Source organism: Cylas formicarius, unplaced genomic scaffold, assembly GCF_029955315.1.
Source record: "Cylas formicarius isolate icCylForm1 unplaced genomic scaffold, icCylForm1.1 PGA_scaffold_2__14_contigs__length_35257938, whole genome shotgun sequence".
In the NCBI taxonomy this organism is placed as follows: domain Eukaryota; kingdom Metazoa; phylum Arthropoda; class Insecta; order Coleoptera; family Brentidae; genus Cylas; species Cylas formicarius.
The window spans coordinates 11,447,140-11,468,712 of NW_026844319.1; the positions used below are offsets into that span (position 1 = coordinate 11,447,140).

Below are 21,573 nucleotides of genomic sequence, written 5' to 3' on the forward strand. Positions count from 1 at the left end.
ATTGATCAACTTTTCCCTTTCCCAAGACTCTCTAAATCTCTATCGCAATGATGCTTATTACAAAATACTTATTACTACCTATGCACTTTTTCTGGCAACTGTTGCTTCACTAACGTCCATAGTTAGTCTTTCGTTAAACTTGACTGAAATGGAATATTCCTTTTTTGCTGCCACTCGATAAAAGATCGCTTGATCCAACTTTGATTAGGTATTCTCTCAAGTCCACAGTGATACGATGCATTGTCCATTATTATTGAAGATTCACTAAGATCGGACAACAGCTGCTTACTGAACCACATTTTAAAGCAAAAACAATTACATAAATTAGTTTTTTTCCAAAGCATATTAGTATTGAGGAAATGAGCGTTTCCATGGGTACAAAAATACCTTAGAAAAAGTCTACTTTCTCCATAAAAAATATAATAAATATCCAAGTCTCGTCCAAAAATACTCGATTGAATGAAAAGGCATCATTCTGGTTTTTCGTTTATTCTCTGAAAAATGTCAGTTGTTTTAACCTTTTTAATCCATCAATTAATGAAGCATGTGAAATATCAATGCCATCGATTTCATGTAAGTTTTTGAGTAGCGATTCTACTGACATGTCCTCTTATAAGGAATGAAAATTAATTATTAAAATGAATGAATTTTGTCGATCCAAAAATCACCAAAATCTTATATACCCACAAAGAACCATACATAGCATACATTAATGTCCGTAAGCTATGCTCGTGTACTTTATACGGGGGTGTTCCGTGTGCTGCGATATGACTGGTCCTAACTTTAATTCTATGTTCATGATCGGTTTTGATCCCTCCAGAAACAAACTTAAGCACCCATCTTAGAGACATCCAATTCACCCGCAACACTGTACAATAAGGCATAATAAGTACCTTCCTAATTAATAATTATCAGAAACTTAAATTACTCATTCATAAAGTATAATCCACCAGTTTTAAAATAAGGGCTTGCCCTTTTTCACCAAATCGTTGGAGTATTTTGACATGGATTTCAAAACTGACAAACAAAATTCCATGTCAATTTACGACATCCAGTAGTAATGAACTGGATATAGATGTCACGCTATGACGTAACTGCACAATTGCTCTGACTAGACTATTCTAGTTATTGTTTAAAAAATGTCCGATTTACATTAGGCTTTTATGTTTAGCTCCTAATGTGTCAAATTTTTGGAAAATGCATTATATTTTTAGGTAAAATGACATAAATTAAAAGTTATTTTGTGCTAAAGATGTAAAACAATTGAAGTACCTACTGTTGCTGGCGAGAGTTTTTTCTTTTTATAAGAGGTGCAGTCAAAAAAGTTATTTTTTTTCGAATTTTCGTTCGGTACCATTGAAAAATTGAAAGATATACACATCAATACTAAATAGGTAAGAAGCCTAAAAATTATTTTTACTTTGGTTAAATATTATTAACAAAAAAAATTTTGTTTGTTTGTTTGGAATATTTATTTTTAATAATTTTTAATAAAATGTACTGTCACCATCTTCATTCAAATTAAAATTCATTCATCCAAATGAAAAGCTTATTGTCAGAACATAAGAAAAACGCAATCGCCGGAGCTAAGTTGTGTAGAATAACAATGGCATTTAATTCCCCCAAGCAATCCTTGATAACCTCGTTAAAAGCCTGAGAAACAATTGTAGACCTGTTATTAAGAATCTAGGTGGTCATACTCTTTACTAAAGTATGTATGTTTGAATGTATGAAAAATAAAATTTAAATTTTGTGAAAATACTCATGGCTATAATTTGTCTTAATGACTTTTGTTTCTCATTTCTAAGCTATATTTAATTTATAAAGGTAAATCTAAAATGTCCTCTATTCAGTTTAGATGACGTCAACAGAATGGGTTCGATTTTTATTTCAGCTTCTACTACATCTTACTGTTACACTTTAACGTTAAAAGTTATTACCAGATAATTTTATTTTCAATACGAGGTGGGCTAAAAAAAAGTTTAAAAACAAAAAAGCGCTAGCCGATACAACTTCACAAAATGTACATATTATTTATAATACATATAAATTTATATAATTTTCTATCTTTGTATAGTACGTATGTTTTCTTAATGATTTAGTAGTACACAACTAAAATTCCAAAAATTATACTGTAACTGCTAGATTATTGAAGATTTACTATTCTTTAAAAAAAATCATCGGTACTCTGTCATGGATTTTTTTAACAGTCAATATCCCAAAAACTATGGAACTCGCCACCCAGCGGGTGACCGCATTAAAGATAGAAACGAACTCGTGGCTACGAATCTACCTGTATAGATACAAAAAAAAATTATAAATGGTTTATTCAACAAGCACTAGAGATCGTTAGAGGAGGCAAGTGTTTTTGTTGAGTTATATAGAATATTTTACTATAAGAATGTAGCACCAAAAGAGCCAGTGTACTTGCAATTAGCAGGGTCTATACATATGCACCATATTTCTTGCGCCAAAGTATTACAGTGTTACTCTTTTTTTTATTGAAAATGATTTTAATGTTTCCATCATATTAGTCTTAATGGTAAATTTTGTATCATTAAAATACAGACCTTTATTCAATACTTATTCGTATTTATTTTTGAGACAGCTAGTTTACTACATAATGTTTTGCCAAGGTAATATTTGGTATATATGTATATATGTATGGATTCTGTTAATTAGACGTACACTGATCCTTTTTGTGCTAGTGAAATATTCCATACAATCCGTAACAAAAACACTAGATGCCTCCAAAGAACTTGCGTTCTCAGGTGCTTTCAAAATGGTGTGTAAAATCACTTTTTCATCGCTTGTTCTATAAACCATTTTTTACTTTTTCTAGTATCTACGTAAATTCAATTAGATACCTAGTCGACCAATATTTTATTCCATCAGTAACTAGAGCACACTAAAAGTTCATTAAATTCGGATGAAGTCCATTAGCCCATGTATTTTGTTTGGGGTTCTTAAACTTAAGAACCTCGAACGAAATACAACTTAACTAAGTTGGATTCGATTGCAGCGTTACCGGGACCACCGACGAACGTAAGAGTTTCGGAAATTACCGCCACTTCGGTGAGGCTGACCTGGTCATACAACGGTCCGGAAGAGCTGCAGTACTACGTCATTCAGTTCAAACCCAAGTACGCCAATCAAGCATTCAGCGAAATTAGCGGGATCATCACGATGTATTATTCGGTCAGAAATCTGAGCCCTTATACCGAATACGAAATGTACGTGATAGCTGTCAACAATATCGGTAGAGGTCCGCCTAGCGCTCCAGCTATAGTAACCACAGGAGAAACCGGTATGTTCTAAGTGCTCACATATCCGAAGGCTATCTAAATAAAATTTTAACGAATGAAATCATGGCATAGGAATGTTAAATTGGCAGTGAACCAATTAAAGGGCGTCTGCAATTTTCCAAATTGGATGTTGTTATTGTTAATGCTGCGATGGAAATTAAATATACTTTGCACATTCATTGAAATTGATAATGTATGTTATCGCTGTTCTATAAATGTTACTGTGATGTCAAATTTTTCATGATTTTTTTTCTCGCCACTTTCATGCAACCAATCTGATTTTTGAGCAATGGATTTTGTGATTTTTGCTAATGTAAGTTTTAGAGTTTTTTTTGTATATTTTCACACCGTAGTTGTACCTTCAGCACCCCTGTGATTTTTAGATAACAGTAGCGTGTTAATATTTTCCATCACCTAACTCGTTACCCCGTCAAAATTTTATGCTGATTATATTGTTATTGCAGCTGACTTTTTCTATGGAGGTGCCAGTAAGTAATCGATGTCTTATCGTCTATACGTTATGTGAGTTATATGCTGTGTGATAAAGAGATGTGAAACCCTAGCAAATATTTGTTCTAATTCCACGTTTCATTTCAAAGTGGCCGAAAAATCAATAACCATTAAAATCGTCCTATAGCAATGAATGTTGTTGAACTTGCGGCACCACACCCTAAAATCCATGGGTATACAGGGTAATTCACCCAAGATGATCCACTATTTTATTATTAAAAATTAAAACATTCCAACACTGAAATAATGTATAATATAGGCTTAATGTGCAATTTTTCGGTAATATGTTTGCATTTTCGATTTCAAAATGACAGTGAAGTAACATTTCTCTAATTTCTTTTAAATTTTTCTAACTTTTATTTGATTTTGAAAATTCCAGCGTTTTGGGGATTATTTGCCAATTAAGAATTCGTCAAACGGCTCTATGAATACAATTTTATATATAAATTTAAATTAAAAATTGGAAGAAAATAGTTTTATCATTAGCAAAATAACCTGCTGGTTCCAGAAATGTAAAAAAAAAACAATTTAATAATAATAATATGAAAAAGGAGAAGTACACATGAACGTTAAAATATTATTGAATTAATGCAATTATTGTAACGTAATTATAATGTGTAATGTAAAGTCAATAATAACAACAATAATAATTAAATTTATTTAAATACTAGAGAAGACAGCACGGGAAACACTGTTTCAAAAGCTCCATTTGATGTTTAGGGATAGTTTCTTTAGAATATTTTATTATCTAATATTATATTATAAACCTCGATTATGCATGTTAAGCCAATTTTGGACATTAAATTTATGCTGTTGGAGCAATCAAAACAAGCTTAGCATTTTTTTGTAACCCTGTTTAGGTAGTGCCTATGCATTTTCAGTGCCGAATACTTCTTCACATTGTGCTCTTTGTGCTCCTTAAATTTCAATTTATAGTCCAAGTTTTTCACAATATTTTTACATGCTCTTGATTTGATTTAAGAGAATTGTTGTTTTTTGTTTTCTAAACTAAAAAAATGGCGACAAATCTTTAGAAGATGCATTTTTGACCAAGAAAGGACTATTTCAGATGGATCAGAGGAATAATAAATCTAGGTTGTACCTACATAAATAGCTAATTGCAGTGTTTCAATGCTTAAGGAAATCGAGATGCGTAAATTGTGAATACTAAAATACCTAAAACCTACAATGTGAAAAACCACAGGTTACATCAAGGGGTTCTGACACATCCAGCACTAATCTTTGTTTCCCCCTAAATAAATAAATATGAAGAAAGTAACCCTAAAGCACCTTTACCAGAGCTTTACTTTACCAAAGGCCTTGATAAAATCTAGCAAGACCATAATAGTCGCGATACCATTGTCAAGTCATCTCTTTCCGTTACATTACATTCAGCGCAATGGAATATCTATTACAAAAGTTTATATTTTGGTTCACCATAACTCTCTTTAGAACTTTTAACAGTGTGATTCTGCATCTGGAGTACTCATATGTTCAGCAGTTTTTTAAAATTCAAAAATTAAGGTCAAGGCAGAAATCTATTCATTCATTGCATTCAGCAAAATGCAAATAATTCTTCCAAATTCCACATAGCTAACTAACTGTTTATGACATGGTGTCTTAGAAATGTCATTTCAGAAATTTAATAGTTAAGATTACAACAAGAATATAAGGGTGGAATTCATAGACGATACTTGAACTTCCTCGACCAAAAAAGACTTTAGAATGTGACGTCATTAATAATTTGACAAATTTATCATGCTAAAATATTTAAGGCATCCTCAAGTCCTGAGGAACGACTAATACAGTCCTTAAAGATTCATGACTTTCATATCTTTTTGGTTCTCCTGAATTCCAAACAAATCAATGGTGCCAAAAATTTTTATTATGGCTATGTTCTGCGGGTCTTTCTTTCTCACGCAGCATCAATTGTTGTATACTACTTGGTAATATTTGTATAGTTTCTGATATTTTCTTCAAGTACTATAGGAATACATATTTGTTATACAGAACCCGGTACGGCACCCAGGAATGTGCAAGTAAGACCACTGAGCTCCAGCACCATGGTCATTCAGTGGGATGAACCCGAAACACCTAATGGCCAGGTGACGGTAAGTATTTCCACAGAAGTCTTACTTCACTTACCACTGAATTTATTTAAGCCAGCTTGTCATTTGTTCTTGGCCCATTTTATCTCTGAAAAATAGCGATATATTCCTTTTAAATTGAATTATTTCATGCTGATTATAATAGGCTGGTTATTAGCTACATGTAGCACATAAATATCCAACTACCGATTCGTTTAACTTCAGATTCGTTTTCTTGCGAAACAACTGCTTGTCGAATCGCGTTGCGATACATCTTCCTTTCAATCCCTAGGGCTACAAAGTTTATTACACGACGAACTCGCAGCTTCCGATGGCACAGTGGGACTCGCAAGTAGTCGATAACAATCAGTTAACAACAATCAGTGAGCTCACACCTCACACCATCTACACCATACGGGTCCAAGCTTTTACTTCGGTCGGTCCCGGTCCACTCAGCCCTCCCGTGCATGTCAAGACCCAGCAAGGTAGGTATATTAAATGGCAGGATTTCGGGTAAAATAGTTTTTATAATCAAGCTATATTTAGATTCATAACATATCATAATAATACTATTTATAACGCAATAAAATAATACAGAAAGTAACACAACATTTAGCCTAATGCTTGTAAAAAAAAGTTCAACCCCTAGACGCTGATATAGATACTTTTATATTATGTCTGATTCCTAACAAGCACTAAATGAAAAAGTTTTCAAGAGTTGGAAATATAAATGGTGTACAAGGAAAAATAAAAAGAAACTAATAAAAAACATAACAATAAAAAAAGAAAACAAACGGCAAATCCCACTCTGCGCATATTGACGTTTAAATAAGTTTCAGCTTAAACATTTTAATTCTTTCGCAACTGCATAGTATAATAAACCACCAAATCTCACTCTTTCGAACATAGACAATACTGAATGGTATTGCAGATTTTTTTTTATTTTACCAACATTGCTCCATGTATTAAAAGTAACAAACAAATTCTATCATTTTTCACAGCTTTGCCAGTTTTTGAAATTTTTTATTTGTGTTAATTTGATTTTGTTGCAACTTTCAATAAGTTTAACTTCTTTTGAACTTAAACCTCTTCATCAATGAATCTGATGCATTCATTTGTTGAAAAAATGAGTAATTTAAAAAATAAATATCTTAAAATAAAAACACAAAAATGTCTGTGTGACAGTGATTAAAGTGCCTTTCGAAATCAATATTTTTTTAAAATCTCAATTGCTTTCTTTTATCACAGTGATCAAATGAAAATTTTACAAACTGCAATGAACCATTTACATATGTCGTCCTATTGTTGCGGGTCTTCTTTAGATTTATTATAAATAAAATTAGTGAATGCAACAAGTGCTGCAAACGGCATTTGAGTCATGAGTAACGTAAAAAGTTTACGGAACGGAATACTTCGACCGTTAGTTTTTGGGTACATTTTCGCAAAACAACACGAATACATTGACTGACATGACCGTCAGAATTGACAGACGTCAAAATTCAAGGCGTGAGAAATATCTCCGAAAACATCCGATTGCTCCCAAAGCCGTGCGGTAAAATTCCGGAAATGTCCGACGTGGCTCGGATCCGTGTTTAACGAAACTGACGTGGTAAAGTGACGCTTCCGGCACTCTAGATCGATGTGTAATTATGTACTTTACAGAAGGAAGTAGAAAAAAAAAGGTATTTTTGAAAAAAAAAATATTTATTATTTATTCACCCTGTATGTATTTTATTCTGAAATTGTCCATTATTGGGGCAAGTTTTTATAGTATTATGAAAAAAATTTTTTTTTCACATTTCAATGGCAAATTGGAAACTTATTTGGACGTTGCTTAAAAGATGAAAACGCACTAGATTTTGGCTAAATTTTGTAATACTTTCCATATTATTTTGTTGCGAAATAATAATAATTATTATTATTAATTTACTCTTTTTAGAAGGACCCTGCATATCTTGTGTTTCGATTCAGAAATTGAGACTTGTACAGAAATTCCAGAATTATTTTTCAGAAATTCTGACTTTTTTTCTAAAATTCTGACAAATGATTGACTTATTTCCAGAATTCTTACTTATTCCTCAAAAGTTTTCCTTATTAAACTAAACTCAGTATCTTATATTTGGTAGACTTTCGCTTTCGTAGATATGCATAGGAAAAATTAACATACGTCACTCAATTTTTTTCCCAAAAACCAGGATACGTAATAATATACATGGCGTTCCATTAAAATGTCCTATATTGTCATCTGTTGCGAGTTGAATTGGCAATGTTTCAGATCCGCAAACATCTCCAAAGGATGGACCAGGGCGCACTAAGCTTCTCAAAAATATTTTATAACTTCTAAAAAACATAACCCTTTATTAAAAAATATTATAAAAGAATTTCCTCAGCAACAGACGATTAGGACATCGAGAAAATAATTGCGGTTGATTGACAGGTGTGCCGAGTCAACCGAGTAACTTACGCGCATCGGATATCGGTGAAAGCTCCGTCACTTTACAATGGAGCAAACCAACTCATTCCGGTGAAAGCATCGTCAGCTACGAACTATACTGGAACGATACTTACGCCAAAGAAAAGCACCACCGTAGGATAGGTATATCGGAGTCGTACACCCTCAGCGGACTCTACCCGAACACATTGTATTACGTGTGGTTGGCGGCCAGATCGCAACGCGGAGAGGGCGCCACCACTCCACCGATACCCGTGCGAACCAAACAGTATGGTAAGATAGAGGCTGGTGGAGGTTAAACCACTTTCGTTGGTTTTTCGTTTTTTGTTTTTTTTTTGAAGTCGTACTAACACATACACGTTTGACATCCGATATGAAAATCTTTTCGATGAAGTATGAAAAATACACGGCGAAAACTGATCAATATCCGATCGCTTGTAAGGAGTGCGTTCCCAATAACAACGTTAGTTTATAGGTTTTGAGAGTGCGAGTGGTGTGCGAATTTGCATCTGTTTTATTTTTTGAAGACCGCATGCAGTAAGTTAGTTTTTTCAGTGGATATTTAATTTGTTGAACAGCACTGCACAGTATGCTATGTGGTAACTATAAAGTGCAAACGCACCTTTAAGTTCTATTAATACGTATCTTTCAGTTACAGTTCAGTTTTTATTTTTTGCGGGCGTTCTTTCGACACGATCGACAGCTGAAAGAGGTGATGTCGGTTGGAAATGGATATTCATTTATAACTGCGGATTTTATGTTTTGATATCGAATATGGAGATATTCTACAACAGAAGGTACACTTCTTCTGGATTTCTCCTGTTACTAGCTTCTTCACACTCAAACTGAAGGCCGATTGTTCTGCATGCATTCTGCCTGGGGCGTGGCGAATAGAGGAGGGGGTGGGGGGTTATTGCTTCATGGATTACCCAATCCCAAAGGGTAGAGAAATAGAAACATATATCGCGTTTCATGTTTTTCGAATTTTTCTTGCATAGAAGAACGTGCTGGATGCGAGCATTTTGATCGAATAGAATCTGATGTTCTATTTTGTGATGATTGTCAAAGTTTGACTTTTCTGGTGTTCATTTACTCTGATTGCTATTTTCAAACTGGTTCTCCGATGTAGAGAATCTAATTTTGATATTACGTTTTTCAAATTTTGTTATATCTAAGCATTGACATTTTGAACAAACGGACATACCATAGTGGCAAACGGAGGGTCAATTACGGAGTTAGTTTGTGTAAGCGGTTCTCAAACGTATAGTATCTTGATAATGGAAATTGCTTGAGAGAAGAGCTGGGATGATATGGTAAACAGATATCTTTAAAGACACCTGGATTGTGATAATTCATAGTTCCTAAACGCAAACACCATAAGATATTTTTGGATAAAACGAAAATGACATCTAGCATTTTCCTGTATCCAAGAACAATTCGAGAGTCTATCGAAATTATAACACCTTAATAATATAAACCTCAATTCAGGTTTCTATTTGTCTTCCGTTTGGGATTCCTTTATTGGTGAAGAAATAACCCCCACCACTTTCACTCGCCTTGTCCCTGTCAGTTTCAAATACCACACTATATTGGGCGAAACATCAGCGAGACAGAAGTAATACCTGAAGCAGAAAATCCAGAAGAAGTGTAAATACAATTTGCACAGCCTGAGTTTTTTACAAAAACATACCGATTCTGTTTCCGGATCACAATCCTGATTATGGTCAATAATTAAATCTAAAATGTATTCCGTTACTCGATATATTTGAAACACAAAAAGCAAGCTACTAATAATTTCAACTACCATCGTATTCAGTTAAGTTTACTTCCATAAGACAAACTTACAAATTAATGAATATAACGTGAATATAAAATGAATATAACATACCACGTTATTATAAAAACTCTTCAACTTTGTAAAAACATTTTTCAAGTAATTGCTTAGTTTTGACTTACAGTTTCTTCAAAATTCACAATTTTTTATTTCTGTAGGTAGTTTGTTAAAAATTACTGGTCCTATATTTTTTTGGGATTGGCGTGTTCGATCTGATATTTACACAGAAGTTACCTCTAGTATCAAATTTATCTAAATCTGAATTTCTCAAGAGCGAGTTTTTATTTCTGATGACATGTTAGGCTCAGAATTTTATTTCTAAAGAAAATAGGGTTTGCTGCTGTCTCTTGAATAGACACCGGCTATGGATCATATTTTCCTTTTCTGGGCCATAAATCATCTTCCCAATGAGTTGACAACTTATGGATTTTTAATAAAAATTTGTATATCACTTTGAAAACTCGTAATACGATATACTAAATCATGACAGATTTCTAAACTTATACATTCATACTTCCTCCTACACTTAAGGTGTAGCTACAACTCCAGCTTTCAATTGCAAAAAACTTCTCTCTCAGGCCCACCAACTCCGATAAATTCTTTTTTTTTTTCGTTTCAATAATTTCGTTGGCATTCAACACCATATTATTAATTGTTTAATTCTGATCGTTGTATTACAGCTAAGCAAGTTATAAAGGACAATAGATAAAAATAAATAATTGTTTCCTTTCGTCATCCTTCTCTTTTCCATATGAAGATTTAAAAAAAAACTTTTTTACCTTATGGTATGGTTTACTTCATATTTGTTTATATAAAAAAAAGATAATATAATATAATAATATATAACATAAGTCTTAAAATGAAATCTGTTTTTCATGCACTATTATACTAAAGAAAAGGCGAATCGTTGCTTCGAATCTATTTAGCCAAAGTTGTATCAATCTAGAAAAAGAATCGGTATAAATATCTCTTTTTCTTCTTAGAAATCCCCAATCTACTGTGGATATTTTATACCCTGAAATAATATTCGAGTTTACTTTACTTTTATATTTTAAATTTGTCTTTTTTTAAGTTTTTTATGCTTTAATAATAATAAAAGCAAACAATTTGAACATCAATAGCAACGTAAAGCTAAGTTCATTTTCCTCTGCTCTTTATAGGTTTGTCGCGTTTTCATTTTCACTATATAAGTATAAAAATAAAACCTGTTTCTCATATAATATTATATTGAAGAGGAGGCGGATTCGTTCCTGTGATTTTAATTAGCCATGGTCGTATCAAACCAGAAAAAAGGATCGGTATAGATATCTCATTTTCATCGCAGAATATCTTCAATATACGGTGTTTTTTATATACTTTGAAGGAAACTTGACAAACTTCACTTTTTTCCCATTTTAGATGTTTTAATAATAATAGCAACAATTCTGAATATAACAGCAACGGCAAGCTACATTCATTTTACCTTCCGCTTTATAGTTTTGTCATGTTTTTATTTTCACTATATAAATATAAAAATGAAACATGTTTTTCATATCATATATAGAAGACGAAGCACTGCTGTGATTCTATTTAGCCGTGGTCTTATTAATCTAGAAAAGGAAGCTGTATGGATATCTCTTTTTCATCGACGAATATCTTTAACACACTGTAGAATAAACTCAAATAACTTTTAAAAAAAAGCTATGTTTAATAGTTTTGTCATGTTTTTGATTATCGCCATAAAAGTTTAAAAATTAAACCTGTTTTTCATACACTATTAGACTAAATAAAATACGAATTGTTGGTGCTATTCTCTTTAGTCATTGTCGTATCAGTCTAGACAATGAATCCGTGTGGATATCCCATTTTTATTCGAGATTCTTCAATCTCGTTTTATACTCTGGAGTAAACTCGAATACATTTAAAATTTTGTACATTTGATAAAACTTGAATGCAAAAGACGGAATTTTTTCAAATGTCATGTTTGTTCGTCGAATCTTTAAAAGAGTACTTTGAAAATCCATTTCCACCTCGATATCTGTGACGTATTTTAAAATACGCATTGTTTTTAAAAATAATGCCGATAAAAAGCGAACCGTACACACCACACACATGTTGGCATCTATTTTAACCGCCGACGTCCCCGCTAGTGCCGGGGGCGCCGCCGAGCAATGTACAGGGTGAAGCGGTAAGTCCGACCGCGATCAAAGTATGGTGGGACCCGCCGCCGGCCAACCGAAGCAACGGCAACATAATATACTACAAGCTGCATTTCGTGGAGGCGGATCGTTCGGACAGTGAAGCGACCATTAACAAATTGAACAGTACTAGTTTTGTGCTTGACGAACTTAAACGATGGACCACTTATCGAATTTGGGTGCTGGCCGGCACCTCGGTCGGAGATGGACCGGCTTCTTATCCGATCACCGTGCGAACCCATGAAGATGGTACGTTGCAACACAACAAACCAATACTGAATTAACTATTAACATTGTCGCGTTATGTAATTTTCAATCTGTTTATGTAGGAAAAGTATAACCAAGACACAAGACCCATTCGAGAATGGAATTACCTCACTTACTTCGACATTAACCACCTTCATGGTTCTACTTCTTGTATTTTATATCAAGTGGTAGTAAAACTAGCACTACTAAAGTTATCAACTCTTTTTAAACTTTTGTCAAAATAATTAAGTCTTGGTTTTACTAACTGGTTAATCGGACAAACATTATTTTGTAATCGCCCCAAGTACCAGGTTACCTAAATTGGTAAAGTAAGCTCTTCAGGTCATTCCTTTATCCTAGATTTATTCCTGATTTAATTTCATTTTACTTTGATTTCGAATTTATTTTCGTTTTTCAATTAATTGATTTACCAGTAGATTTTTCTAATTGGTTTTGTTTGTTTTCTGTTTACATTTTTCGTAGTGTTAGTGTTTTTTGACATATCCACCGAGATATGTATGTGACTTAACTGGATATATTTTTGAACCATTGCAGCCCGCCAAGGAAAAGGATTTTTAACAAACTGGTTTTGTATTTTTACCGTATTTTTTACAGCCCGTTTTGCACCTCGATATTTTTTTGAGAGGGAGTCAACCGCCGCTCTATTTGTATTTTGTATTTTGTAACGTTTAATGTTCTTTCTTTTTTCTGTCTACAAAAGCGTTTGCAGGAGCACCGAGAGGTTTTTGAACGTAATACCGATTTTTTTTCCTTTCGGAATCTTAAAAGATTTATTTTGCGTTTTCGTTTTATTTTTGAATGTCATTTTAGCTACTCACGTTCACATGTAATGATTGCTTCGATTTTTCACTCGCATCGCAATGGCACCTTTTTTTTAAGTCACAATCGGCACCTTTTTATATATCTTCCGTTTCGATTTTTGAGCACACCTTGGTATTTTAGTAAAATTTATTACCCAGCATGCGTTTTGCCTCGCCCACTGTCCCAGTTCGAAAAACCTTCAGCGACCGCTGAATATTTTTCGAACATCCCGTCCTCTACACAGTCCTCTTTGCAACCGAGCACCTCACTCACAGTAGGTGACATGCGCACTAAATAAATGGCACATGTACGATCACTATTTCATTGTGTGCGATTTCACACTTGCACTGTTTTCGTGTGAATGTATGACTGATTGACTTTTTTCCTGAGTATATTTATAGACTATAACTGGCATTTAAATTAACATTTAAAATGTATGTTGCAAGATTATCTTGCGATAACCTTTCATCACGTGACGATACGAAAGTTCCATAAGCGTCCAATCATAATGTGTACCAAGTTTAATTTGGTAGCTGATGCTAAAGTAAATTCGGTGTAAAACTAAAGTTAACGTATTGAAAGCTGTTCACTCCGTTTAATTTCGTTTTCAAAATATCGATAATCCTTCAATATTACAAATTTTATTGTAAAAATTAGTGATAATCAAGAAAAATGTGTTTATTCTATAAAAAATATAAACTACTCTACCCGTTATCAGTTTACACTTGATAAAAATAAAGACAATGGAGGTTCGACATCCTTTTAGTATTTCTACTGAATCAGTGTCTACCACTTTCAAGCATAAAAATAAATGTCTCGAATCCGTTTTCAACAGAGAGAAAAAGCATCATATATATTTATCTCCGGACATTGAGACATGTTTTAAAAAAACTAAAATGATACATTTCCTATATTCGAGCTAAACATAAAAAATTAAAAAAATATATTCAAAAAGACTTTAGACTTGACCCATTTTTCGGGCACCAAATGTGTTCTGTTGCAAGTTTGCCCCCGATTGTTCGAAAAGTAATAAAAATGCGTTTGCCTTTGCTGGTATTTTGACATATCGAATGGTGAAGAAAATTAATCGGCTATCAAAATTTTTGAAAACAAAACACAACTAGAACTTATCATCATTTACTCTAGTGGTATAATATTTTAATTATCTGATGGTCATAGAACATGAATCCCACCTGTAATCAAAGCAACTGTCACTCTCATGTTTGGGTATTTCTTAAAACGATTTTTCGAATCGAATATTACTTACCAATTAAAAACTAACCATAACTACTACTCCAAATTCGAAAAATAATGCGATGATATTAAGAATAGCCCAATTTGTAAAAACAATATTGTTTTCTGTATGATCCGTGGCAAAAAATCCTTTGGAGAAGTAGAAGGAAACCCTAACTTCTGCATCACCCGTGAAAATTACAGATTACTAACCAAAGATGCGAAATTACTTTGTCCACTCATCGATAGATGGCATCAAAATTGGAAAGCTACGGTATCAAAAGGTAGTAAAAATTTTGGATTTATATGGACTGATGCTTTTGGAAATTTAGAGCCTACCATCGTAAATATGGTACGGATTTTCCGTTATCCTTAACTGAATTAATATAATGACTTTGAATTTACAGTCGGCACCTCGTATTTTTATTTATTTAAAACAAAATCAATACGTAACAAAATTCTAAATCGGACGAATCTCGGAATTTGTGATTTTTGGAATTCTTTGGAAACGAAGTCAAACTGCAACAGCTGAAAGCTTTTACGTTCAGGACGCGACTCATTAGTCACCTTCTTTGTAAACGCCGTATGATATTTAGACTCCTACCAAATTAAATTATGAAATATGTCCCGTTAAAAAAATTAAAAATAAAGGGACACACATTCGAAAACCAATCATCATTAATCACGGATGTTTTAAATCGTTTCTAATATATTTCCGTCTAAAACTTACAGCTATAACTAAATAATAGATGAAGGCATGTTTAACGTAAATCGTGTGACGCTTAAACAGATACGAGAAATAGATTGCTTGTCGCCTTGACGCGAATGAGGAATTACCCATAATCGCCGCAAATTTGTATATCACATTTGAATACCAATATGCTTTCGATCAGGATGCCAACCTGTATTAGTAAAATGCATTCTTTTACTAATTAGCATGTTCGAAAAATAGTTGAAGCGTTTTTGCTTTTCAGTGTTTGGGCAACACAAAGATTTTACGCCGCCCACAATCTACGAACGCGTTGTCTGCTAACGTGCGTATGCGAGTGGCCGCCGCAAAACAAATCTAACAAAAGTTGGACACATTTTTTGACACTTTTTTCGAAAACAACCCCGATTTTTCCCACCATCATTTTTTTTATCCCTCGATCCTCGTAACGATAGGAATATTTTTGAAATCACTACATGTGTGTGAGTATCGAAACGTGGGTACATTTTGAACCTCCAAGCATTTTTGTAGCGGAGATGTTTTTGTGGATTTTTATATACTACATTTTGATAGTAATAGTGTCGTTTCACAATTACTATTTTATATTTTTCTTGACTTTTTTGCTAAACGCGGTTCCGCAGTAAAAAGGAGTGAGTATTTTTTTCTGTTGTGTGCTAGTAGTGTCTTAGATAAACTGCATAGATTTTTTCTTGTGCTTTTTGGATACGCTGTTTGAGACGTGTCTTGTTTTTCTTTTTGAACTGATTTTTTTCAGTGCAAACGAGGATATTTTTATTACCTTACCGTTCACGATAAATTTTGTTTACCTATTTGCCAAACCCTCCTTATCGGAAGAGGTAATTGTTTATGAATTTTTCGTGTGTTGGTATTCAAATGTTCAAAGGATGCTAAACATACAAATCAATACACAAATATGAACAACAAAAGGAAAACGTGTGATGTGCCGCATGTAAATTTCTATATCGACCCGAACTCATAACGCGAATACTGATATTCGTTTACGATTTAATAGTGCCGGGCAATCCGCAAGACGTCAAAGTCACCCCCATTAATTCGACAACGATCAAGGTGAATTGGAAACCACCCCAAACCAGAGACCGAAACGGAATCATATTAGGTTACCACGTACATGTCCAAGAAACAAAAGAAGAGGTAAAGGCACTCTTTCTAATAGCGAATAACCCGTTAAAATGACTTTTCGTACAGGGTAAAAGTTTCCTCAACGACCCTATGAGATTCGACGTCTTCGGAGATACGGTTCTGGAATTGAACGTTACGAGTCTACAGCCCGACACCACGTACGTTATTCAGGTGGCTGCGTTGACCCGCAAGGGAGATGGAGATAGAAGCACTCCAGTTAACGTGCGCACACCCGGCGGTGTTCCCAATCGTCCTGCTTTGACACTTAAGTAATGCGACTTTTCGTCGACTCCCTAATCCCATTTTAATTTGACCATTTGACAGGATAATTGAAAGGGAGCCCACAATTACGATCGAGCTGGAATGGTCTAGGCCTTCGCAAACGTACGGCGAACTTAAGGGATATAAGCTGCGCTATGGCATTAAAGACCAGCTGCTTAAAGACGTGCATCTCAAAGGTAAATGATTTAAGATTCGGTAAAAATATATTCATTATAGCTCAATAACAACGGTGTGAATGCAATAAAAAGAAATTTGTTACGGATGGATTTATTTGTATGGCTCGCGATACGTCGCGATTATCCTGCGTTTCCGTTTTTCGAATTTTGCTACCTATATGGTTTCAGTACTCAAACATTGTCTCCCACATTAAGAAGGTCAAAACCCCTGTAGTAGAGATGGTTTATAATTTATCAATAACAGGCAACTTACCAATAATAAAAAAAATATTGTTGGTTTTAATCAACCATAAAACTGTTCACTATAGGCTATGGCACTTCTGCTCGTTGTGGCTGGTGGCCCAATTTTCAGTATTTATGTGTTTTGGGTTTTGTGTGTTCTTCGATTTGTAAATTTAGAAAAACTTCTCTCTCTAATATGGGACTAACCGTATTTATAACGTACTTATCAATTTATTTCTTAAAGTACCGTTACATACTTGATCGTTAGGAGTGAGTGTGTCTTCGTCAGGTTGATCTATTTTAAAACTGGTTATAATTTTATTTAGAAATTATGGAGCAAATCTGTTTTAATATTCAACAATTCAGCATTCGGAAATGCGGTTTTCCATATACCTACGTATTGTTAGATACACTAATTGTATCTATAAAGACACTTGGAACTGGCACTTCCCTCTTTTTCAATGGTAAATTTCATATAGTCATTAATAAATTCAATTGATTGGGAAACAGCCTTAAACTAGTATGAAAGCGTAATAGTCTTCGGAATTGGTTTAGTTTACACTTAATAAACGACACCGATCTATCTATTTGTAGTTAAGTCAAAAAATAATGGCCAAGTTCTTTTAGTTTCAACATTGAAACATTGCCGTCCCACATTCAAAGAAATCAAAAAAGAGTTTTTGTATTTATTTTATTTAGATTAGATTTACATTACGTCAACCCTAATGGTTGCGTCGTGGAAAAATTAAAGCATATTTCAGAACCATGCAGAGTAGTAGAACCTCATAATACAGAACTTAAATTATAAAAAATCATAATAATCTTTGTCATCCGAGAAATTCCTCTTCATGTCATAATTAATGGTTGACGGACCGATCGATCAAGTAGTCAAGATCCCATATTCTCTCCTCTTCTTTAATGACGCCCTGAGCTGCTCGCTGCTCTTTAACTTTTCTCAGTTACTTAAGTTATTTCATAAATTAGTTTGTTTAGATAGATCGTCCACAGCGTATTTCGTATAACGATGTATGTAAAGGTGCTATATATAATAGTATTCTTTATGAAATTGTCGATATAGTCGATAGTTTCTTGTTTCCTCCTGGATAAAGTTGATGCAATCCGTTATCCGTAACTACTGCTAAAACACCACGAAGATATGTTATCATTTCAACAAAATACTTTTAAAAAACATCCGAATTCATGTCCTCGTCGTACCGTCCCGCATGGTACGACCGAATTATTATCAAACCTTCTTTTAAAAATTCCTAATCGTTTTTAATTAGGACGCTTATTAGTTCTGATGAGCCCTTAATTCCTTAGTCTCGAAAATACTGACACTGAAATTGAGCAGCACTGGACGAAATTTCCCGTTATATTGTTATACTGTTTCCGATATGGCCTATAAGAATAAAACGTTTTTTTTTAATTTTATGGTGATATATGTGATATTTCGCAATTTTTTACTATTTAAACTGCCGATATTTTAGGGTACACTAATATCGTTCCTTTCAAAACCAGGTACTCAAACTATGAACTATAGAATAAACGATTTGGAAAGAGGAGTTGAGTATGAATTCCGAGTTGCCGGATTGAACCATATCGGTACCGGTCAGGAGGCCATAAAATACATGCGCACGCCCGAAGGCCCGCCAACCGGTCCCCCCTCCAACATCACTTACCGTTTCCAAACTCCGGATGTAGTCTGCATCACTTGGGACCCCCCGACGCGTGAACACCGAAACGGCCAAATCGTTAAATACGACATCGAATTTCATAAAAAGTCGGACCACAACAACGTGATCATCAGAAACGTGACAAAAACCAAGGCGGTCTTTACGAATTTGGAGGAGAATACGGAGTACATCTTCCATATCAAAGCGTATACCACTCAAGGGGCGGGACCAAACAGCGAAAAACAGACAATCCAGACCGAGAAAGATATAGGTAGAGCACCGATGTCCGTTAAAGCCGTAGCCACGTCGGAATCTAGCGTCGAAGTATGGTGGGAGACCGTTCCGTCACGCAACAAGATCATCGGCTACCAGATATTCTACACGATGACTGCGGTCGAAGACCTCGACGAGTGGCAACAGAAGTCGGTCGGTCTAACCACGTCCGCTGATTTAGTGAACCTGGAAAAATACGCGCAATACGCAATCGCCGTAGCGGCCCGCATGAAGAACAGTTTGGGAAGGCTTTCGGAAAAAGTAACGGTTAAAGTGAAGCCGGAAGATGTTCCGTTGAACCTGAGGGCGCACGAAGTCACCACCCATTCTATGACTTTGTCTTGGTCACCTCCCATTAGGCTCAATCCCATCAAGTATAAAATCTCGTTCGACGCCATTAAAGAGTTCGTCGATTCCCAAGGGATTACCCAAACGCAGAGCATACCGCGGGTAGAAATATTGCTAAACGCCGACGTGAAATCTCACACGATTAATGAATTATCTCCGTTTACCACATACAACGTGAACGTCAGCGCCATACCAAGTGATAACTCGTACCGTCCACCGACTAAAATAACCGTCACGACTCAAATGGCTGCTCCGCAACCGATGGTGAAACCCGATTTCTATGGCGTCGTCAACGGCGAAGAGATTCACGTGATTCTACCGCAAGCGTCTGAAGAATACGGACCAATCAGTCACTATTATTTAGTTGTCGTTCCGGAGGACGCGTCTACGATACAGAACATGCCCGATCAATTTCTAACCGAAGATTTGTTAACGAACATTGAAAAAGTACCTGAAGATCCCAGTTTGCCTTATATCGCGGCCAAATTCCCCCAAAGAAGTATTCCTTATACATTTCATTTGGGCACTGGCGAAGTGAACGACGGATTGGTGAATTACAAACTCCTTCCCGGAAAGAGATATCGGATCTTTGTTCGAGCTGTAAGTTAAGTCTACGTCAACTTTATTGTGTAAAAACTGTCTTGCGCAAGTTAGCTGCGTTTGGGTTAACGGTGAATGCGACTTTTTTCAATGTTCTGCTTTTGTTGGAACCTTCGATAATGCTTAATAATAATAGTAATCATTTCGCAACAAAATTATACAGAAAGTATCACATTATGGCTGCAAAAAAGGAGTTGAATATAATTACCAAAAGTTCAAGTTCAACCCCCAGACAATGATATAGATACTTGCATATTATGTCCGATCCTTAACAAGCAATAAATGAAAAATTTTTCTAGAGTTACAAATAACAATAGTATACAAGGAAAAAAAGCTAACAAAAACACGAGAAGGTACTTTCTATAATAGGGACGTTTAAATAAGTTTAAGCTTAAGCATGTTCATCCCTCCCTCCATTGGCGTTAAAAAAGAAATGTCTTTAAAGGCGGTGGAGGCGATTTATAGCTACGAAATTTCAAGTTTAACATACGCACGTCGATGGGAAAGCTAATTTTATTATAAAAACACTGGGGACAGTGTTTTTATAATAAATTCAATAAATTCAATATTATATTATGGAACAGAGTAATTTAATATAATTTATGCCTGCTTTCCATTGTTGGCCACTTTTTTTCTTTAAGTTTATGTGAAACTGAATCTCACGTATACCATAAATGAAATGCAAATACAACTTTTGGACCCTCTGTATTCTGTTGATGTTACACAAATCCAAACAGGCCATATACAGTATAACAAAAATTAAAGCGACTTAAAACTAAGTTAACCTTCTCTTTAATGACGTTGGCAACAAATGTCTCTTCGGATAGAACATTTTTAACATCTTATTAACATGAAGTTTAGAATGAAGGTTGATATCGAAACTCCCTTGGTGGATGAATTCCGACTAATTATGAAGGCATTCCCTCTAATTACGGAGGGATCCCAAGGAAGTACAAGAAATTACAGATGAATTCGTAGAAATGACGTAGGAATTTCTACTAATTATGGAAGAATTTAGATACATTTCAATTAATTGTGGTGGAGGTCCATCTAATTACGGAGAAATTAAAACTAATTACTGAAAATTTTTGCGGAATTCTGTGCACAGTTCCATTAAATTGCAATGAAATATAAGTAATTATCCTTTCTCTGTTGACTAGACTAGACTAGACAAAACTGAATTACTATAGATATTTCAGTCCGTAGTGTAGAATTAAAACAGATTGCCTCTCGTACGTTGCAAGAACTGAACGACAGAATTTTCAGTTTTCTATACCAAAAAAAAAATCCAAATGAAAACCATAACTAGAAATCTACTCCAATTTTTTAATGCTGGTTAACATTATAAAACTTGGAGGGTTTAAATTAAAAATTTTATCAGTTTTAATTTTAATCTTGATTATTTTCTTCAACGATAATTACTACTACTACTAATATTATATTACTTACTCAACACTTAATAA

At 34.4% G+C, this 21,573-nt stretch overlaps 1 protein-coding gene across 10 annotated transcripts in view; it reads left to right on the forward strand.

Moving 5' to 3' along the window:
- LOC132698809 (tyrosine-protein phosphatase Lar) overlaps positions 1-21,573 on the forward strand; it is a 1,212,853-nt gene that overhangs the window by 1,184,470 nt on the left and 6,810 nt on the right. For 7 of the 10 annotated variants that reach the window (XM_060665109.1, XM_060665108.1, XM_060665111.1 and 4 more), the window contains 10 exons: positions 3,023-3,307; positions 3,770-3,793; positions 5,826-5,926; positions 6,195-6,387; positions 8,340-8,627; positions 12,318-12,614; positions 16,409-16,548; positions 16,603-16,805; positions 16,861-16,994; positions 18,735-20,110. In XM_060665109.1, coding sequence (XP_060521092.1) covers positions 3,023-3,307; positions 3,770-3,793; positions 5,826-5,926; positions 6,195-6,387; positions 8,340-8,627; positions 12,318-12,614; positions 16,409-16,548; positions 16,603-16,805; positions 16,861-16,994; positions 18,735-20,110 — 3,041 coding nt within the window. The remainder of the gene's footprint in view (positions 1-3,022; positions 3,308-3,769; positions 3,794-5,825; positions 5,927-6,194; positions 6,388-8,339; positions 8,628-12,317; positions 12,615-16,408; positions 16,549-16,602; positions 16,806-16,860; positions 16,995-18,734; positions 20,111-21,573) is intronic. The other 3 variants (XM_060665115.1, XM_060665114.1, XM_060665116.1) reach the window with 3 other exon arrangements.